The sequence below is a fragment of the Ailuropoda melanoleuca genome, chromosome 6, assembly GCF_002007445.2.
Source record: "Ailuropoda melanoleuca isolate Jingjing chromosome 6, ASM200744v2, whole genome shotgun sequence".
NCBI classification, from domain to species: Eukaryota; Metazoa; Chordata; class Mammalia; order Carnivora; family Ursidae; genus Ailuropoda; species Ailuropoda melanoleuca.
This window is the reverse complement of record NC_048223.1, coordinates 14,442,091-14,464,839: the sequence shown is the minus strand read 5'-3', so window position 1 is coordinate 14,464,839 and position 22,749 is coordinate 14,442,091. Positions and strand designations below refer to the sequence as shown.

General features: G+C 36.8%; 1 protein-coding gene across 9 annotated transcripts in view; it reads right to left on the bottom strand.

Moving 5' to 3' along the window:
* Positions 1 to 22,749, bottom strand: part of TOPBP1 (DNA topoisomerase II binding protein 1) — a 67,123-nt gene that overhangs the window by 3,645 nt on the left and 40,729 nt on the right. For 4 of the 9 annotated variants that reach the window (XM_034661982.1, XM_034661981.1, XM_034661985.1 and 1 more), the window contains 14 exons: positions 22,288 to 22,461; positions 22,088 to 22,197; positions 18,034 to 18,157; positions 17,315 to 17,461; positions 17,097 to 17,199; positions 14,715 to 14,907; positions 12,893 to 13,113; positions 11,897 to 12,063; positions 11,549 to 11,660; positions 9,347 to 9,510; positions 8,313 to 8,450; positions 6,381 to 6,470; positions 6,045 to 6,206; positions 589 to 636 (listed from right to left, as the gene is read on the bottom strand). In XM_034661982.1, the coding sequence (XP_034517873.1) occupies positions 589 to 636; positions 6,045 to 6,206; positions 6,381 to 6,470; positions 8,313 to 8,450; positions 9,347 to 9,510; positions 11,549 to 11,660; positions 11,897 to 12,063; positions 12,893 to 13,113; positions 14,715 to 14,907; positions 17,097 to 17,199; positions 17,315 to 17,461; positions 18,034 to 18,157; positions 22,088 to 22,197; positions 22,288 to 22,461 (1,953 nt within the window). Of the gene's footprint in view, positions 1 to 35; positions 129 to 588; positions 637 to 6,044; positions 6,207 to 6,380; positions 6,471 to 6,574; positions 6,668 to 8,312; positions 8,451 to 9,346; positions 9,511 to 11,548; positions 11,661 to 11,896; positions 12,064 to 12,892; positions 13,114 to 14,714; positions 14,908 to 17,096; positions 17,200 to 17,314; positions 17,462 to 18,033; positions 18,158 to 22,087; positions 22,198 to 22,287; positions 22,462 to 22,749 lie in introns of those variants that run through there. The other 5 variants (XM_011230833.3, XM_019804688.2, XM_034661983.1 and 2 more) reach the window with 4 other exon arrangements.

Below are 22,749 nucleotides of genomic sequence, written 5' to 3'. Positions count from 1 at the left end.
TGGGGGAAACCATATTATTTCTTACAATTGCATGGAAAGTTACAATTACCTCAAAATAAAAGCAGCACATCTTGCTCATGACCCAGATGTTGGAAATAGCAGACAGTGCTACTAACGCAGCTCTCATCCTTGAAATGAGTGAAATGAAAAAGCAGAAAAACTATAAAAAAGAACCAGAGACTCTAGACATAAAAAAATTTAATATCTAAATTAAAAAATCTCATGGAATATAGGCTTGAGTAGAATGGAAATAGGAAAAAATCAGTGAAGTTGGAGGCAGATAAATAGGAATTAATCAGAAAAACACAGAAAAATGACTGCAAAGTAAACATGGCCTGAGGGACAATATCAAAAGGTAAGAGTGATTAAATTCCCACATAGGCAAGAATGGACCAGAAGTGATGGTCAAAATTTCTCAAATTAGATGAACGGGGGTGTTTACAGACTGAAGAAGCTCTGCAGATACCAAGTGGGATTAATATAAAGAAACCACACCTGGAAATATCAAAAATGGTGAAAATCAAAGATGAAACAGCCAGAAAAAAAAAAAAGACACCACACTGCATACGGGAGAGGAATTCAACTTACCACTGATGACTTCTCAGAAACAATGGCGGCCAGCAGAGAAAGTGGAGTCTTCAGTGGAAGAAAAAACACTATCAACCCCAAATCCTATGCCCTACAGAAAGATCCTTCAAGCATAAAGGTAAAATAGACACTCTCAAAATTAGAATTGGTCCCATCAGACTTGTACTACAAAGTTTTTTGGGCTGAAGGAAAACTGATACCAGTTAGGATAAATTTAAGACTATATTCTTCCTTTTAATTTCCTCTAAATACATTTTTTGTATTTAAGCAAGTTTTGCTTTAAGGCAGAACACTGTTCTGTAGAAATGTAAGAGACGGATGGAAAATATATGACAAGTCTACAGAAAGTTTGCTGGCCCCTGCTTTTACGTTGAAGGACCAGACATTAACTATTTCAGGCTGTGTGGGACAGAGCCTGTTGGAACTACTCTGCCCAGCTGTTGTCGTACAAAAGCAGAAGAGAGAACATGTAAATGAGTGAATGGAGCTGTGTTCCAGTAAAACTTTATAACATCGCAGTGGACAGGGTTTGGCCTGTGGGCTACAGTTTATTGGCCCCTGGTTGAAAGGATAGGGGAAGTAAAGGAATCTATATGACTGCAAGATTTCTACATTCTATGTGAAGTGGCACAGTATCATTCTAGCTAGACTATGAAAAGTTAAGTATATTGTAATCTACAAAGCAAAACACACCCCACTCCAACCAAAAAGGCAAGAAGGGAAGAACACAGGAACAAAGACAAATGGAAAACAAACTGCAAAAAACTCTCAATCCAATCATATCAATAATTACATGATGGAGTAAACATTCTAAATAATAAAAAAGCAAGACCTAATAGTAACCTTTTTAAAAGATGGCCCTTTCAAATATAAAGGAAAATTCCATTTACAATTGCATCAAGAATAAAAATATCTAGGGACAAATTTAATCAAGGAGATAAAAGACTTGTACACTGAAAACTAGATGACACTGAGCAAAGAAACTGAAGATGACAAATAAATGGAAAGATATTCCATGCTCACGGACTGGAAGAATTAGCACTATTAAAATGTCCACACTACCCAAAGCAATTTACAAATTCAGTGCAATCCCTATCAAAATTCCAATGGCATTTTTTATAGAAAAAACAATCCTAAAATTTGTATGGAATCACAAAGACTCCAAATAGCCAAAGCAATCTTGAGAAAGGAGAATAAAGCTTGAGGAATCATGCTCCCTGATTTTAAACTATATTACAAAGCTAGGATAACCAAACAGTATGGTACTAGCACACAGATACACAGATCAACAGAACAGAAAACCCAGAAATAAGTCCAGGCATACATGATCAATTACAAAGGCACCAAGGACATACAATAGGAAAAGGACAGTTTCTTCAATAAATGGTGTTGGAAAAACTAGACAGCTACATGCAAAAAGACTGAAACAGGACCACTGTCTTACACCATACTCACAAAAAAAACTCAAAATGGATTAAAGATTTGGATGAAAGACCTAAGACATGAAACTATAGAACTAAAAGGAAACATACATCATGAGCTCCTTGACATTGGTCTTGGTAAAAATTTTTTGGATTTCACACCAAAAGGAAAGGCAACACAAGCAAAAATTAACATGTGGGGAGACATCAAACTAAAAAGCTCATGCATAGGAAAGGACACCATCAGCAAAAAGAAAGGCAACCTAAGGGAGAAAATATTTGCAGATCATCTATCTGATAGGGGTTAATATCCCAAACAATCTGATTAAAAAATGGGCAGCGGATCTGAATAGACATTTTCCCAAAGACAGGTCAACACGTATACAAAAAGGAGTTCAACATCACTAATCATCAAAGAAATGCAAATCAAAATCATAATGAGATATTACCGAACACGTTAGAATAGTTATCAGAAAGACAAGTGTTGATGAGGATGTGGAAAAAAGAGAACTCTTGTGTACTTTTAGTGGGAATGTAAATTGATGCAGCCATTATTTTTTTCCTCAAGAAATTAAAAATATAACTACCTTAAGAGTACACTTAGCTTGATGAGTACTGAGCAATGTACAGAATTGTTGAATCATTATATTGCACATCTGAAACTAATAACACTATGTTAATTATACTTCAATTAAAAAATTAAAAATAGAACTACCTTGGGGCAACATGCTCAGGAGGTAGAGCATGTGACTCTGAATCTCAGGGTTATGAGTTCCAGCCCCAAGTAGGGTGTAGGGATTATTTAAAAAGTACTATCTTAAAAAAGCTACCTTATGATTCAACAGTTCCAACTTCTATGTATTTAACCAAAAGAAATAACACTAATTCAAAAAGATATCTGCTCTCCTATGTTCATTGCAGCATTATTTAAAAAGCCAAGGTATGAAAACCTGAGTGTCCACCGACAGATGGATAAAGAAAATTCACATGCACACACATGCAATGGATTGATTAATCAGCCATAAAAACATTTCAGACAAGGAAACTCTGTCAACTGCAGCAACATGGATGGACCTTGATGGCATGATGCTAAGTGAAATAAGTCAGAAAAAAAAAAGACAAATACTAGATGATTTCACTTACAAGTGGAACCTAAAATAAAAAACAGGGGCACCTGGGTGGCTCAGTCAGTTAAGCATCTGCCTTCGGCTCAGGTCATGATCCCAGGATCCTGGGGATTGCGTGCCGCAGCTCAGCAAAGAGCCTGCTTCTCTGTCTTCCTCTTGCACTCCCCCTGCTTGTGCTCTCTCTCTAATAAATAAGTAAAATCTTAAAAAAATAACGACAAAAAAATAAAACAAAAAACAAAACAGAAAGCCCTAAAACCCCAAACGTTGAAGAGAATGAAGGGAAGGAGGTGGGTGTAGTTAGATACAGATACAAAGAACTGACTGGGGGCTGCCAGATGCAAGAGTGAGTCTGGGGGAAATGGGTAAGGGTGAACAAGAGGTACAAAATTCCAGTTATAAAATAAATAAGCCCCAAGGATGTAATAAACAACCTGGTGACTACAGTTGCTAATATTGTATGGTATATTTGAAAGTTGCTAAGAGACTCAATCTTGGGAGTTCTTATCACAAGAAAGAAAATCTGTCATTACGTATAGTGATAATTTTGCATTTATAGTCATGAATACATACAACTGTAAGCTGAACATCTGAAATTAATGTCATATGTCATTATATCTCAATTAAAAAAAAAAGGTGGCCGGATTCCTCCTTCGGGCTGACTGGAAGACTCCTCTTTGGATAAATGGAAACAATTCAAGAAGTACAGGCAAGTATGAACCCAGAAGACAGTCCCCAACAACTAGACCACCAAGACTCTTGCATCCGGACCAAAACTGCCAAGACCCAACTGTGTGCTCAGTACTTCCAATCAGCTTTTTATCCTCTACTCTTTATCTTCCATATTAGAGGAAGTTATCAGATTAAGACCCATACAAAGAGGAATAGAGAATATACAGAAATAAGTTTAAAAAAAAAATCAGTAAATCCTCTGAGATCCAGTAGGAGGTAATACATCTATGAAGCAAAAAAGATGTTATTAAAATACTAAAATGTAAATTCAGAAACACTAAAAAAGGTCTTCATTATTAAAAACATGATAGCAAAATGAAGAGCTGATAAAAGAAGACTGAACTGAGGGAACATCTCAAAAAGTGAAGATTAAAAATAGTTGTTAAATATGAAAATCCAATATACAAGTAGCAGAAATACTAGAAGTACTAGAGAAAACAGAAATTGGAGGGGGAAAAAAAATCACTGAAATAATTCAAGAGTTCCCAGAACTGAAAGATACAAGTTACCAGATCAGAAGAGGCCTAACCACGTGCAGCATAATAAAAAGAGACCCTCATGATACCCTATTATTTTGAAATTTCCGAGAACTAGGGACAAAAAGAGCTTCCTACTGGATTACAGTTATATATAACAGATTATGAATCAAAATGGCTTTACTCAACAGCAATACTTGAAGCAAGAAGATAAGCAATCACAAGACTAAGGAGAAAACAGGTTCCAACCTAGAATTTGATGCCCAACCAAAAGATAAGAGAAATCCAAGTACAGAAAAAATAATTTTCACACATAGAAAATCTCAGTTTATCTCCCATGTGCTTTCTCAAGAAGTTACTGTAAGATGACCTTCAACAAAATGAGAGCAGATCAGGATGTCATGGGATACAGAACCAGGAGATCCAACAGAGAAAAGAAAGGATGGTGAATGGAGATCCTGGGATGACAGCAGTGTGTAGAAGCAGAGGGTGACCATCCAGACTGGAGCAGTGTGGCTAAGGACATGTTGAAAGCTGTCATCACTAAGATTCCTGTGGCCACTGTACCCAGCTTTTTAATTAATCCTCCCCCCACCCCCTGCATTTAACCTGAGGTCAGGGATGCCTGGGTGGCTCAGTAGGTTAAGCGTCTGCCTTTGGCTCAGGTCATGATCTCAGGGTCCTGGGATCGAGTCCTGCATCGGGCTCCCTGCTCAGTGGGGAGTCTGCTTCTCCCTCTGCCTGCCACTCCCCCTGCTTGTGTGCACTCTCTCTCTCTCTCAAATAAATGAATAAAATATTTAAAACAAAACAAAAACCTGAGGTCAGAACACTGGGGTGGGCCTATCTCAAGAGTCTTACTTGTACTTGGCTTATCTTGACAGTGAACTTGAACGTGAAGTCACTACTCTCCCTTCCCTAGTCTGCTGCTTTGTCCCCACAGAAATGTTCTGTTTTGACCTACTTCTGAGAGCGAGGTAGGCAATGATGAGCTCAGACGTAGAAATACAGAGCAGCCCACACCCCCACTGCCCTCCTCCAGATATCTAGTGCCTGACACAAAATACAACTTTGAGAAAGGCAGGGAACAAAAAAACTTGAGCTTTTTAAAAAGTTATTTAGGTGTTTCTAGGAGCTAGTATTGGTTTATTAATTCCTAATCAGTATATCCCACTGCTTTATGACAAAGGTTTTATGTTTATGCTTTAGCCATTCTTTCGACATATCCTGAACAACTCCCAAACACAGCAAAAATTGCACAGCAGGCTGAGTTTTGGCTTCCTCTTATTTCTATTCCATTATGTTTGAAATCCTTTGCAGTAAGACATCTATTATCTGTCATACCTTGCTGATTCCTGATGGCATTTTAGGTGTTCTGGCATCAAAGATTTTTCTTTGCCCATTCAAATCAAAACTTGGGCTATTTGTGAACAGCAATATTCCAACATTATAAAGGGCACTTTTAAAGCTTTCAGAGGCACCTAGATTTTTATACCTGCCTCATTTAACTCCAAGTTAAATGTTTACATATATATTCATTATTATAAAGAATAGAATGAAACTGAAAGGGATTGTATAGAGGAGAACTGGCACCGAACAGTCTGTTAATAAACAAGCCAAGGGTTTTGCTGTGCAGGTACATCCCTATCATATAAGCCTGTCTCTGGTGAGGAGGAGATCAAGGACGAAATCTCACAAACCTGCATCAGATAGTCAGCAATGTACTCTGTTTTCAAGCAGTACACATTTTGGGCGGCAGCTTCTGCTATATTAACTCCTGAGTCATCTGGTTTCAGTTTATTGAAGTCAGAAAAGAGATGTGTGGCTTCTTTAAATAAAGGCACAGAATGACCAGGTAGTACCTAAAGAAAAAATAAGAAACAAGAAGGATCACAATGTCCCAAAGTAGTTCAACTGTATAATCGGTACTTAAGGACTGCCATCTCCCAAAGTACTGAAAATCAAGAACTGATCACAGCAATCTTGGTTGGAAAATAATTCACGTAAAAAATTCTATAAGTTGACTCAATACAAACCTTTGCTCCTCCTGACTGAAGAAGGCGTTTGAATCCTGCTTCTCGGGATTGGTCAACATATAAGATAACCTTCCACCCACTAAATGCCCCCTACAAATAAAAAAATAATCAGTGTTGAAATTATTTGGGAAATAAATGCAAACAATACATTACTAATCTGTAAATTTAGTTTTACGTCAACAAATAATCATAACCTTTACATCTGCCACAGCGGTAACTGTCTCTGGTCAGAATACTCTGAAACACATAGCCATGGTGTTCGGCACACAGTAGGCCATCAATGAATACTTGAAGAAGAAGGAAAATGTTTTAATGATTAACATAAAAACAAAGCTACTTGACTTTTGTTTAGGCCTGTATTTTTTCTTATACTTAATCCAGGATAGAACTTAATGCACAACTTCTTAGATTAGATGATGCCCCCATTATATTTCTCTTGAAAATGTTTGCAAGTCAGAAATATAAAATATTTCACTAGGGAATAATAACAAAAGCCAGTGGAATTACTCTAAAAGAAGGAAATTAAGGCTAATAAGGGCTTGGACACAGCAGAGAACTCCGAATACAACACACAAGATTATTTAACTTGGGTTTCTAACCTTTCTGTGAGCCATGGGCCTCTCTGACAGTCCAATGAAACCTATGGACCTGTTTTCTAAGTAACTCTTTTAAAGAAACACCTTTATTGAAATGTAATTTCTGTGCCATATGAACAATGTTTTAAAATACTGGTTTGAACAGTGTAAAGGATCATAAAAAAAATTAAAAATAATCAAAATATTTACAAATTTGTGACATAATAGATGTGCTTCTGTAGTAATGAATTAAATAACAGACTCAGTGGTAGCTGGATAGCTATTATAATTTTATAGTAGTAAATATAGAAGGGGGGCGCCTGGGTGGCTCAGTCGTTGGGCGTCTGCCTTCGGCTCAGGGCATGATCCCGGAGTCCTGGGATCGAGCCCCACATCAGGCTCATCCGCTGGGAGCCTGCTTCTTCCTCTCTCACTCCCCCTGCTTATGTTCCCTCTCTCGCTGGCTGTCTCTCTGTCAGATGAATAAATAAAATCTTAAAAAAAAAAAAAAAAAAAAAGACAGATGGTAGCTACAGTTGTGAGCATAATGTATAGTTGTCAGATCTGTTACACATCTGAAACTAATGTAACACAGTGCATCAACTATGTTTCAATTAAAAAAAGTGATGAATATAAGGAGTATTTCAAGATACTTGGAATTATAATGCAAAGCAATCTTATTTCTGTTGGGGTAAAATCACAGGTACTATTAATAGTGTTGTGATTTGTTACCTAGACTTCCATGATAAAAGGAAATATTTTCAACTGGAGGTTAGTAAAAATAAGGATGTATTCCCCCACCCCATCCGAAGTATATAAACAGCCTTCCTGAATCTGATCTACAACTCCTTTGGGAGAGTCTGTGGACCCCATGTAAGAACCCCTGAAGGTAGGTGCTGAAGAGGCTTTGGAAGAGATACAGTGTGGGTCACATTTTACACACACATATATTTAAATTATTTTTACCATTTTTTTTCTTTTTTTAAAAAAAGATTTATGTATTTAAGAGGGGGAGAGGGAGAGAGAATCTCCAGAAGACTCCCGGCTGAGCGAGGAGTCTGATGGTGGGGCTCAGTCTCATCACCCGATCTGAGATCACGACCCGAGCTGAAATAAAAAACTGGATGCCTAACCGACTGAGCCACCGAGGCACTCCATTTACACATATATTTTTAAAGAGCCATCATCATTATAAGAATTAGGAATTAACATTAAGCCCAATTTAGAATGTCCAGACTAAGTGTATCAACCAAGACATAAAAGACAACTATTCTTACTTTGTTAATAAGCACATTCTCTTAAAATCTATAATAGTCATGATACTGAATGCCGTTCATATCTCTCTATATGTTAATACCTCAACGATGCCCGATTCTTGTCTTTGCTGGAGTTTCTTCCTCCATCTCATTGCTGCAAGCGCTAGTCTTCGTTGCTGTACATTGATTCCAGTCAAAACATCGAGTATTGAGCTACTTCCCCATTCATAGTCTTCTTCCTAGACAAGTAATACAACAAACTTTGGAGCTGGTCCTGCAACATGTCCTCAGGGAGTCCACAATCATGTAAGAGTTAAAAGCTATATATCCAATTGTTATAAATAGCACAAAATAAGCATCAGTTTATGAGCACAGAGGAAGGAAATGTACATTAATCTGGCTTCATAGGAGGGTCAAGTATATCTGGCTTTTATTTAAAAATCAGAAAAATACTGCATACATTTCTAAGAAATACAGATAACTACACCTTAGTAATTGGTAATACACAGATTATTGGGCTTCATCTATTTATTCTAAGATGAACTTCACAGAAGGACATGTTCTCAGTGGAGGTACGTGTTAACAGCTTGATTACCTGTCCATAGAAATCAGATCCCTAAGGGATCTTGATTAAAAACTTCAAAAATTATATGATAGATATTACTGTGATGGTTAGTTAGGGGCCAAAATATTTCAGACTTAATTTTTAAAAAAGATTTTGTCAGAGCGTTAGCAAGAGCAGGGGAGAGGGGCCGATGAGGGACTTGATCCCAGGAACCTGAACTGAAAACAGATGCTTAACTGACTGAGCCACCCAGGTGTCCCCAATTTAATATTTAATAGGCTGGCAGTAAAGATAAAAGCTTACAGTGAGGAAATCCTGAAATTTTCTAATGTTATTCCAAAGAGGGGGGAACAAAAAGCCCATATTAAAATTAAACAAAACTGAGAATCTGGGTCTGTGATCTCTAAATTTTTTTGCTTTGTTAATGTGGACCTTATAAAATTGGCATAATCTAATTGGTCATATTTGGTTATTTCAATTATATGAAAAGTCAGTGTAGATACTGGAATCAATTATTAGGATAATTACTTTTAACGAAAAACTATCTTTCATATTAATTTGAATACAGACCGGCACGAAGTGTCCAGCAGTCCGGCATGCTTCCAGGTAGGAGCGATGAAGCACCCATTTCCCAGCTGCCACTGAGGCTAAATACTTCTCATTTCGAAGTGGATGTCCCACCACAATGTGTGTACAATTGGGATCAAAGCACTGTTTCTCTATTACTAATCCACCTGAAGTAGAGAAAAATTGATACTTAATTTAAAATAGAAAAATAGTAAAACAAAACCCTATACACTGATTCTAAAATTATCAAAATTTTGCCATCCTTATTTCAGTCTATCCCCTTTTGGGTTTCCTATTTTAAAGTAAATTCTACACATCACATTACTCTACCCCATCCATTCAGTATGCATCTCTAAAACACATGGTAATTTTCTTTATACAGCCCTAATGTCATTATCAGATCTAATATAATTAACAAAAATTCTTTGCTATTTCAATACAAAATCCTTATTCAAACTGTGCTGTTTGCACTTGGTTTGCTACAATTAAGATAATAAAAAGAAACAATATAAATAGAGGCCTTATACTCCTGTTGGTGTATTTCTTTAAGTCTCAACTACTTTTGCAATTTCCAAGCACTGAATATGGGTAACCAAGGAGATGGAAGTAAAAAAGGGGCTTCTATAGACTAAAAGCAGAAGAAAATTTTTTGTGAGTGGAAATAAGGTCAGCAGCCCAACAACACAGAAGCCTGGGAGGAAAACCCACACGCTAGGGAAACAGATGAAGCAGCAGGTGGAAGCTGAACCCTCCTCTCAGATACAGCTGTACAATGCCTGACTTTGAGGAAAGAAGGCATAAACTTATGTAAAGCATGGCTTTGATTGATTTTTGATTTATACTTTAGAAGTTAACTTATTGGTTAGTATCAAAAATTTTCTACTCAGACTCAATTCCAGCACAATCTGGCCTCATCTGCCTCTCTTCTGTCCTCTTCTAGACAATTCTCTGCTAGTTGATATTACTCTCGTCCATAGTTTACAAAGATGGGACAAAATACAGGAGACAGACTCATGAAGCAGCTTCTTCCGTTCTGGAAGGTAAAGCTGAACAATTTTGACTTACAACTCTAATTTATTGGGTGACCGGGGAACAGTGTTCCACACGAGTCCAGTTTCCAAGAAACATAGCTTCTCAACTGTATGACTGTATTTGACAGAAATCTTTTAAAAAAACATCTATCTTAGTTTTCCACATTCTTAAAAGGACAGCACTAAATAACATTTAATCTTCTCTTGATGACTCAGGGCCATCATCAAAAACAGCCATTATTTAATGTTTCCTCTGTATGAAGCTGTCAGATTGAGTTCTCTTCCTATACTCTCCCTAACTCTGCAGAACTGCTTTGTCTGATACAGCTGCCACTAGCCACTCATGGCTATCAAACACCTGAAGCACAGCCAGGCCAAAGTGAGGTGTCTAGAATGCAAAATATACCTCAGATTTCAAAAACTTAGGAAAAACAGGGTAAAATCTCATTGATACTTTATACTGATACATGTTGAATACAATATTTTGTGTATAGTTAAATAAAATATATGCTTTATTAATTTCACTTGATTTTTTTTCCTTTTTTAAAAGTGGCTAACTACTAAGTTTAAAATTACATATGTAGCTTTTGCTATCTTTCTACTGGACAATTTCTATTGGCGCTCTACTGCTTAGAGCACCAGGTTACCTGTCTAGTATGCTGCTTCCAGAATGCTGTCAGATGGAGAGTCTGATATAATGGAGTAAGAATGTTACATAAGAAGGAGCTCCTGTCTGGGTATTACTACACCTTCAGCTTCACGAAAATGAAGTTTTTATTTTAAGTCTATAATTTCAATGATTTCATCAGTGAACAAAAGCTCAAGGCAGCACAAGAGATTCTTAAATCATCTTAATGGTTGGTTTCAATTTAAATCTTTAAATATTTAAATCCTATGACTTCAGATTTAGACCTACATAAAATCAAAGTTCTAATGCTGAGTCAATACATACTGCCTAAAACAAGTTACCCATTTTTTACTTTATTTAAGTAGGTTTCACATCCAACATGGGGCTCAAACTCATGACTCCAAAATCAAGAACTGCATGCTCTACCACCTGAGCCAGCCAAGTGCCCCACCCATCTTTTTTCTCTGAATTTGTACACCTTACAAATACCGACTTCACTGACTTCCAAGGAAGGTTACATTTTTGACTTAAGTAAAATACTTGTACCTAGTTTTTCAATCAGATGACAATAGTCAATACGTTCTTGAGGATTCAGAGATGACAACTGAAATATATACTGTTTTTTTAAGTCTTCATGTGTTTCCTCTGTTGTTATAATCTGAAATGGAAGAGTTTTATTTTAGCAAAAATTAACATTAAAAAGGTTATCAATCAGGTACATGGTTTTTAAAGTGACATCTTTAGTCTTTTGACTTATCAAATACAGAAATAACAGGATGCAAAGCAATGCAGTTTTCAACATTTGTGAACTCTTGATAGTGGTATCAGCAAATTTTTAATGCAGCATTAACAGCAGTATGAAAAGGTATATCATCATATTAAGGATAAACTAACCTTTTCTCTGGGGTGTGGAGCCACTGGTGGGTTGGCTAGGGGGAAGGCAATACTGGGGGCTTGAGGTGTAGGGATCAGGTGGCTGTCTTTTACCGGTGTTTCCAGTTCTTCAGAGATTGGGTGTTTTGGGACTTCAGTCCCACACATGTTTCCAGGATCACAGACAGCTGAGGGCAATAAAATGCTTCAGTGTGATGTTATCCAAATACAACTAAGAACAAATTCAGGCAAATATTCTCATCTGTCTTAGCCAAGATGAAATTAAACCGAATTCTGGAATGTAAAAAGCACATGCAAAAGAAACAGCCTATTTCTAAAGCTTATAAATAAATGCGATTAAATAGCTTTTTAAAAAGGCAGATGGTGTTACCTGTGGGCTTTTCCCAAATCTTTCTTTAAATACCAAGCTTTCATCAGTAAAATGTAACCCAAATTTGTACAATGAAAGCAATGTTGCACTTGGAGAAAATCTACCTAGTGCAGAGACGTAATCATGTGATATGAGAAAATGGGGGGAAAAGATGACCAAAGATGAAAGACAGGAATCATTTTGTCCTTAAGGTAAAGCCCAAGGGGAAAAAACTAGGAGAATTCAAAAAGGAACACATACAAATCCAAAGAACAAATGTAGGTACCTGCTGGGTGGAATTTAGAAGACTGAGATGAAAATAAGATGGGAAGAAAACAAACATTAATGATACAAATGAAACACAGGATGAGAATGAGAGGAAGAATAATAGTGAAAACTATGTCTGGAAAAAACTGCCCAATCCTCAATTTCCAAATTGAATTAAGAACCAAAATATATTTTTCACTTTTATTGATAAGTTACCTCAATTTATAATTATTTTTCTCTTACATTTAAAGTAAAATCAGAAATATCTAGTAAGTTTTTTGTTTGCATGTGTTAATTCAGAGAACGGCAATGTGCTTATCTATTTTTAAGAAGTCAACATGTACTTAATGCAAACAAATGGATAGATTTCTTCTCATTACCCTGTTCAGCAATTTCTGAATCATGTAAAGGCTCCTGGGAAGGAGAATCCTCCAATTTTTTAATGTCACCCTGAAGCTCAGAATACTGTGTGGGACAACTAGGCCACTGCAGATTGCTGGCAAGCCTTGCTCTCTCCTCCCTGGCTGTTGGGTCATCCCAAATGATCTGCTCATTCTGGGAGGGCTCTGTGTTGACATCAGGTACTGTTTGACGTGACTGCCTAAGGAATAAAAGTGACAATTTTAATAAACAGATAACTATAACAAAATCTCCACTCATAAATTCCATGGTTAGATTACAAATTTGAGGCTCACCTTTATATGCCCACCATCTAGCAAAGAGTAACCTACTTCAAAATACTGAGTAACTGCACTTTGGGACATATTTTCTTTTTAAAATATTTCTTCCAGAAACTCACAAAGTAGTTAGAAAACATCTACTTTGACTAAATGTACATTTATTTAAAACTTCAAAAGGGAAAGTTTACTGTCAAGAAATTGTTTTAAAATTCTAAAATGATTGCTATATTTAAAAATGGAATTTCTCTTAATTATACAGGCTTAGGGAAACATGTTTAGAAAACTGGTTACTTTGCTTATGAGTAGTTGTATTTTTATCACTTGAAATAATAAGAACTATAATTACACAGGAAGGGTACTATAAAAGCTGCCTTAAAAGAAGGTCCCTTTGGTTCTTGGTAACCAAACCTCTCAGAGTCTAAGATAGACCAGCCATATACTGAACTAGAGTGAAGTGTGTTTTATGTCAAAATTATAAAAATTCCACTAGAGAGTAAATATAATTCCAACTATTTTCCTTCTATGTATATACATGTAAGTGGAATCTTAGCAAATATAATTTACCAAAGCTGATGGTAATCCCAAAGGAGATAGCCTTTTATTCTGAGTTTATTTATCTACTCTGACCTGGCACAAGATTTAGGGTCTGTGTCGTGACAACACATGATCTGAAGTACATTAAACAAAAAGCCACTGTCAGTGTGCAGATATAGAATTGGCCTCATGAAATATATAGGTAGCTTAAGACAGATGCACAGTTCTATCAATCAATTCAAGACACAAGTCTCCTAACACTCATCATACAATTGGGGATTCTTCTATCAGGAAAAAAGGTGAAGTTATAGTACTGAACTTCAGTCATATCACACTGAGATCTATAATCACCTTTCCATGAAGATAAACTTGTAAAGAGAATGCAAAATACATGTAGTTCTAATAAGAGATAACTTTAATTTAGAATTAATATTATTTAATACTAACAGGACAGAAAAGAGAGAATTGCCCAATGAATCCATTCCACATGAGGCAAACTGGATCATAAAATCATTTCTTTCTCAGGGGAGGTAATATAAAATATTAATCACACTACCATGTGAAGCCGTTGCTTGGTATGGAACAAACCTTTGTCTGCTTCCCACCCCAGAGTGAGAATTCTAAAACTGCTGGGAACAAGGGAGGGAAGGAGAAAAAACTAGGGAGGAAGGAAAAGCTTGCCAGTAAAAGGCCACACAACCAATATATATATATATATATATATATATATATATATATATAGACAGATATAGATATAGATATATCTATATCTATATCTATAGTATGGGCTAAATAAAGCCCAGTAGTATAACCCTTTTTCTGGTGCTGATATTCTAGTCTTCTGCTTTATTGATCGCCCCCCCACCCCCAAGGTGCCAAATTAGGCTTAACTCATGGAACTGAGCCAGCAAGAACCTAAATAATGACCTACCACCCTTCTCTCAAGTCACCGAGTCACTCCTTTCTGCCACCAGTGACAGATACGTACCTCAGTGCCTCCAGGACTCTACTTCTCCCACTGCGGGCAGAGCGAGTGCTATCAGGGGTTGAAGAAGCACTGTTACAACCACTTCGTGAAAGGCAAGCCCTCTGCCCTTGGGGTTTCACTATCGACGTTGCAGACATTATCTCCTGCAGCTGCTTTTGAAAGTTCTCTCTCATCTCCAAGGTTTGTGTCAGAGCTTGAAAACACAAATACACCAGTTAAGTCTCTCTCTCTTTTTAAGTTTCTCTTTTTCATCGCATCTCATTCACATTAACTGTTTCGTCTAGATCTAGTAGAACACAAACTTATTAACTTGACATTTACTGAATATTTACTACAGACTATAGTAATGTACTAAGACCAGGAACACTGCAGAACATAAAGGAAGTCCTTCCCAGGACCAGCTGTGTGTGAAAAAAAAAATCAAGACACTCTATTAAGACACACTGCTAAGACCTGGTGATTATCCCTTTTGTAGAGCTCTCTGCCTGCTTCTGACCCTCTCCTGTGTTATGTACCACACTCTGAGGTGCATTACAGGAATTAACATATGTGATTTTCCCTTGTGGTCCTTGAAAACAGACAATATATTTATCTTTGGTTTCCCTGTAGATTAAATGCAGAAATAGGTACGAAATAAACATTTTTAGAATGACCTGAGTGGGTTTAACTAAATAGGCAAGACATAAGGAAAGCTCCAGTAGGGTAAGATGAGTAAGGAAAATAGAAAACATTAATCCATTAAATGCAGGACATCTATAGGTACAAAGTTTTTCATTGCAGCACTCTCTGTAATAGCAAGAAATCAGAAATAACATGGATGCCCATAAAAGGGACTGGCTAAATGGCCATTCATCAAATTGTGAAAGAAGATTCAAAATGAAGCACCACTAAAAGAGTCACTCAAAACAGAGTCAAAGGACACTGAGGAAGTAGGGCCTTCACACAGTCTCCTGTTTCAATTCCCAGAACACCACGAACTGTTAACTTCCGTCAACTGTGACTTGTTAATTGCAAACTCTGGAATACCTATATCACCTAGAATCCATTCCAAATGAGATATCCTTCTATTTTGGATTGAAAGAGAGATGTTATTACCTGTTAGCCAAATAATAACCTTTTATTAGTCAGTTTAAACTCTGACAGCATCGGGGCACCTGGGTGGCTTAGTTGGTTAAGCATCTGCCTTTGGCTTAGGTCATGATCCCAGGGTCCTGGGATCAAGTCCCACATCAGGCTCCCTGCTCAGTGGGGAGCCTGCTTCTCCCTCTCTCTCTGCCCCTCCCCTGGCTGGTGCATCCTCTCTAATAAATAAAATGTTAAAATAAACTCTGACAGCACCAACCATATTTCTTTCAAAGCAAGTTATGTAACCTTGTGAGGTTTTTGTCTATATAAGCCTGTACTCCCTGCTTGCAATTAGGAATTTCAGTGGACTATATCATCTGGACTGCAATCCTGAAAACCCCAAATAACCACTTTTGGTTGCTTTACTGCCTTCTTCTTGGTCAACACAATGAATATTATATAGCTGGAAAAAAAAAGAAAAGAAAAAGAAAAAGACCAAAGAAGCTCATGTACCAATATGAAAACACTCCAAAAGCTGAACTATTAAGCAAAAGGATAAAGATCAAAGTATAAAACAGCACATATAGTATGTTCACCCTTTATACATTTTTTTTAAGTGCAGAAGGGGAGAACATATGTATTTATAATTATGTATGCATAAAACCCTAGGACACCCAAGAAACTAAAAACATTGGAAGGGTGGGAGAAACTCTTCATGCATCCTTCCATACTTTTAAACCGTGTGCATATGTTAAAATATACACATACTAAAGCTTTTTGAAAGTTATTGAAAAGAACTGAACCAAAGAACAAATTTTTACAAAACCACCGATTCCACCTACATTTAACAAGATAGGGCTCTAGGGGCGCCTGGGTGGCACAGCGGTTAAGCGTGTGCCTTCCGCTCAGGGCGTGATCCCGGCGTTATGGGATCGAGCCCCACGTCAGGCTCCTCTGCTATGAGCCTGCTTCTTCCTCTCCCGCTCCCCCTGCTTGTGTTCCCTCTCTCGCTGGCTGTCTCTATCTCTGTCGAATAAATAAATAAAATCTTTAAAAAAAAAAAAAAAAAACAAGATAGGGCTCTATCACACTACCTCTGTAAAATACCTAGTTCCACAGATTTCAAAAGAATGACACTTATAAATCATGAAAGCTCTGCATATTATTACTTAATGATTGGCATGGAACTTCCATCCTCAAATACATGCTTTATAGTGACAGAGAAAACAACTTTGTTTTTCCATGCAAAGGAAGCATTCTGTATGAAAGATATATATTTATAAACAAATTTTTTTTTTGTAATTCAAAATATTTTACCTCCTTTAGAGTCATTCCTTCCATCTCCATTTGATGTTGCTGATTCTTTATTATTGGTGGTCATATTGTCTATATCGTTTTCTTCTACGGGCAAATGATCTGGCTATTCAGGGAGAAAAAGTTACAATTTCTTAAACCAAGTCACTGCATAGTTTCACAGCACCTATGATTATACATTCAGCTTAAGGAAGGGTACATGTGTTATCCATATTATCTACCTCATCATCCTTTGTTGTTGAATCCGCTGACAGGAGTCGACTATTAGAGAGTCTGCCGTCTTGCACTGTACTGATATCCAAGCTCATTTTGGGATTGTAAGTATGTGGATAAAGAGATTCAGGAAGATGTTTATACTCCTGAGCACACTGCAATACAACGGCATGCTTTAAAAAAGGACTGAAAAACATCTTAGTGAATAAATTATGTTAAGTAGAATAAGGACGACCAATACATTATGTCCTAAGATGGCAAAAGTTTGCAGAATTAAAGTTTTGAAAAGTAGGGACACTGAAACATACCATCACACAAATGACAAAATTGCTCTAATGCCATATACACTGAAGAATAAGATCTAATTCATTCCTGTGCTTTTGCCAAGGTATCATTCATATGAACTCCTGGAATACCCAGAAAGAAAAGAAACAGTTCTAAACTGCATTGGCATACTAAATTAATCCTTCAATTACTATGACATTATCTTTCACATCATTTTTAATTAGTGAAATGAATCAGAAAAATTGGAAAGAGTACCCATTAAAGACTTGTTAAGTATTTAGGGACTGATCCCTAAAGTTTTTAATGCCAAAGAAATGAAATGTACACTGTTAACTAAGGTTATTAAACTTGTTTACGTACATGGAAACTGGTTTGCATCTTGAAACAATGTTTGTATACATTCTCATTTAATAGAAAGGGAAGGAAAAAAAGAATTGCTTACTTCTAAAAGCCAGTGCTCTGAAACGATGTGTACTCCCCTTTCTTTTACAGATTTGTACTCTCGGTTAGTGTCATTTGGTCGGCCTTGATAAATGAAATGAGTCACTGTTTCATCAAAACTCCATCTGAAACAACCAAATTTTAAAAAACAAATAACTAAGAGAAATATCAGAGTTTAAGATGATCATTACTCTCTATGAATAGAATATATTCACCTTCACAAAACTTTCACAATCTAGAGTAAACATGGACATTAAATGACAGGCTCCGCTTGGGGGGGCGTCAAACTTTACATATGTATCTCTAGGTATATAAGTTCAGAAAGAGATCTGGAGGGTCATCTTTAAAAATACTACTTGTTTTATACTTTTTTGAGTCATTTAAATTTTCTTTTTATACAATGACTATCACTTTATAGTAACAATAACGGCATTTTCAAATCAATAAAATAGGCAAAGCATCCAATCTGTCCTCCAGTTACCGGCAGTTCGTATTGTGTATTTGCTTTATGCACTCTGGCAAACAAACTGAGGGCTTCAGAAGAGGGGGTGGGGGAATGGGATAGGCTGGTGATGGGTAGAAAGGAGGGCACGTATTGCATGGTGCACTGGGTGTTAAACGCAACTAATGAATCATGGAACTCTACATCAAAAACCAGGAATGTACTGTATGGTGACTAACATAATAAAAAAATATTATTATTAAAAAAAAAAAACAAACTATGTACTTTACACATCTCACCCATTCCTCTCAACAATCCTAACACACTGATATTACTATATCCACTTTACAGATAAGAAAACTGAAGGTTAAGTAACATATTTAAGGATATTCAGTAAGTGGTAGAGACAGTTTTGACTTCAAAACCCATACTCTTAACTATTACATTACCTACAATCTCCTAATTTTTCCCATGTAATAGTTTCCTGACCTAGGAAAATAATCTAAAAATTGTAAAATATATACTATTCTTCTTAAAATCAAGTAAACACCAAAGAGAAAGTAAAAATTACATTTCTGAATATAATAACCAAGATAAACAGAGGTTTCTCATTATGGACACTTAACATACTTTCCATTTCCTAAATAAGAAATACTTGAACTTTTTAATAGCCAGGTTAAACAAATTAAGAAGGCATCATTTGCTTCTAAATTATATTATAAACATCTCTATTTCCTACTCTATTGTCTGTGTTTCCTTAGAAATAACAGTAAAGAACACCTTGCCTAATTTAGTTGTTAGGTGTAATAGTTGTTTCCACTTCTGATGTTAGGGAAAACAATACAAAGTTAAATAAATTATGAAGATAATTTAAAAAAATAGGAGGAACATTTCTGCCCGATTCATCTTGCTTCATGTCTCACTGTGATGATATGGAAACTGTGTGTTTCAATCTTCAGAGCTAACGACAGATTGTCAATGGTCATAAATGATTTATATCAGGAATTAGCAAATTTTGTTCTTACAAGGCCAGATGATAAATATTTTAGGTTTTTCAGGGCAAAAAGCTGTTACAGTTGTAACTGTAAAAAGTTACAATTACTCAATGCTTGCCTCATATGAAAGCAGCCATAGATAATATGTAAACTAACAGGCCTGGCTGTGTTCCAATAAAACCTCACAAAAACAGATGGCTGACCCTCTGATCTAGACCAGTGCTTTCAGCAAAATTGTTACTTCACAAGCTATTTTGTAAATTTGTGGGAGTGATTTTGGTTGTTACAATAATGTGTTTAAGGTCAAGGAATGCTAGAAATTCTGAGGAACAGTTATACATATAGTTATCCCTTATCTTGCATGATCTTCTAATGTCCTGACACAAATTCAGAGGTTAAAAAAAAAATTTGTTTATAATTAGATGAGTCTGAGGCCTGTTTTACTTATACTAAGTGGGTTTTTTTTTTCCAGTTTAAATATACACTAATATATCCAACATTCAACTACTAAGCAACTGATGGAAGACTAACTTTGCTTAATTTATAACTCTGCCAAATTGTGAACAACTCTTGGTAAAGTCCTCTTACCGACAGAAATGCTGCTCATGGTATCTTAAGTCTCTGTATCTGTTTTAGCCTTGTGGCTGCAGCATTTTAAGTGATTTTACATATGTATGTAAACATATGAATACTCTGTTTCCTTCCATTGTCATCAGGCACAGGCATTTATGTACTAAACATATATTCTATGATTATGTGCCTTCTGATGACTTTCATTTTTTAAAATTATAGAAGTAGTTAAGTTATGGGCTGCCTCGGTGGCTCAGTTGGTAAGTGTCCGACTCTTCATCTCAGCTCAGGCCTTGATCTCAGGGTCATGAGTTCAAGCCCTGCATTGGGCTCCACACTGGGCATGGCACCCAGTTAAAAAAAAAAAAAAAAGGAGTTGTTGTATTTGTGAAATCCTTTTAGAAGAGGTAATGTTTTGACCTGCTGAGGAGATCTGGCCTAGACATTTAACTGTAGGAAGTGGGAGGCAGTGTCAGATGATCTCTTCAGGATGTTCAGGTTCTAGCTTATGGATGGGAACGAGTGGGACAGTTTCAGTTGAGAACAGGTTACTCTATGAACATATAAAAATTGTAACCTCTACATATTAAAGTGTTCTTCTCTCAAGTATCACCAGTCTGAGAAATCCCTTTCGGGAATAGATTTTTTTTTTTTTTTTTAAAGATTTTATTTATTTATTCAACAGAGACAGAGACAGCCAGCGAGAGAGGGAACACAAGCAGGGGGAGTGGGAGAGGAAGAAGCAGGCTCACAGCAGAAGANACCTGATGTGGGGCTCGATCCCATAACGCCGGGATCACGCCCTGAGCCGAAGGCAGACGCTTAACCGCTGTGCCACCCAGGCGCCCCTCGGGAATAGATTTTTTTAAAAAAGATTTATTTATTTAGAGAGTAAGCATGTGCACAAGGTGGAGATGGAGGGACAAAGGGAGAGGGAGACAAAGTATTAAGCAGACTCCTTGCTAAGTGCAGAGCCCGATGTAGGGCTCAATCTCATGACACTGAGATCACAGCGAAAACCAAGAGATGGCTGTTTAACTGATTGTACCACCTGGTGCCCCCCAAGGAATAGATTTAAGCAAACTTTTAATCAGCTAAATCTTATTTAGGAATTTCAGCAACAGATTGTATTTTTCACACTGAGAGGACTGGCATTTTAAGTCTTATTAAAATTCAAGTTCTATAGGTTCCTTTTATGTCTTATATCAAGTCCACATGCAAAGAGAATATAGAATAAAGCATTCAATTTTGACAAATATATACACCCTCACAAGACTCTTGTGAGAATGAAATGAGATAAAGCATGGGTCATACTAAGAGTTCAGCAACTGGTAAAAGGTAATATGAATATAATAATATGTAATCATATAGTAGGTATTATATAATAATATACAGAACAGGTAATACAAATATTCTAACAAGTAAGAAAGCTTTTCTTTTCTACAACACATTAAACACATTAAGATGCTTATAACTACCTCAGATACATTTTACATTTTATTTTTATTCTCCTGATCTTATTTATCAAATAGAAAGCTAACCAAAATAACACTTCCCAAAGGGGAAGATAAAGCCAAACCTATTTCTCAAACTGTCTGTTACTTATAGAACCAATCGTTATTTATGCTATCTACAAATGGCTGAATACAAGTGATCAAGAAAGCTAGCACCGCAGACAGTGGAGTACGATGGACTCAGGACTGGCTGGCACGGGTAACGCTCTCTCAATCCCTGGCACACATGCCACCTATGCTAGAGGCCTATCTCTAGCTTGGCTGTCAGGTGGAGGGCAGATCTGATAATGTATGTCTCCAAAATAGTGAAAATGAATAGAAATTAAACCATTCTACAAATGACCATTGGATTCCAGGAGGGCTGCAGTACTGCTCACAGAAGAGCTCTACTCCGAAACTCACTAAGGTACAAATACGTTTACCCTCACACCTCTTATCTCTTATGAGTGAATGTCCTATGAATCTTTTATTAAATGTATTAGGCAAGGATCCTTCTAGACTGTACTCATAATTCATGGAACCCAAGTCAACTACCTGTAATCTGCTCCTAGAGAGGCTGCAATTCCATTCAGTTCACCCTGCTTCTTACTGAGTTTCTTACTCACACATACCACTACCTTGTGAAGTGGCTTTGGGGCTTCTTCCTGTCCATGGAAAAGAAAAGAAACAGATCAACTATTATTGTTTGAAATATTTTATCTACGACTTGCTTTTAGTAAGAGATCTAATTCTACCTTCTCCGATTGGGCATCCTTCAGCTGAGGGCTGGCAGACAGAGCAACAGCATTTCGAGAGCTATTTGCCAAAGCAAGTTTCAAGTTTCTGACAATGACTTCTGAAAGCGGCGTACTCAGTTTTCTTTTCTGCTGGCTAGGACCTCCTGGAGTTTCCAAGGCTGCAAGCGCATCCTATATGTGTGTCAGGGGAGAGAAAGGGGGAGAAAGAAAAGTAGGAGGAAGAGGAGAAAAGGACAGAAGGAAAGAAGAGGGGACAGAAGGGAAAAGGGAGATAAACAGTACAGGGAAAGAGAAAAAGGAGAGGTGAAGAGAGAAGAGAGATAAACCTCAAAATTAACTGGATTACAGTTTTAGTCTCCTCCAGTTTTCCTCCAAACAAAAGAATGAAATATTATCTGCATCTGAACATAATAAAGAAAAAAAATTTCATACTGTCCAGCAAATGGGTTTGAAGAGACT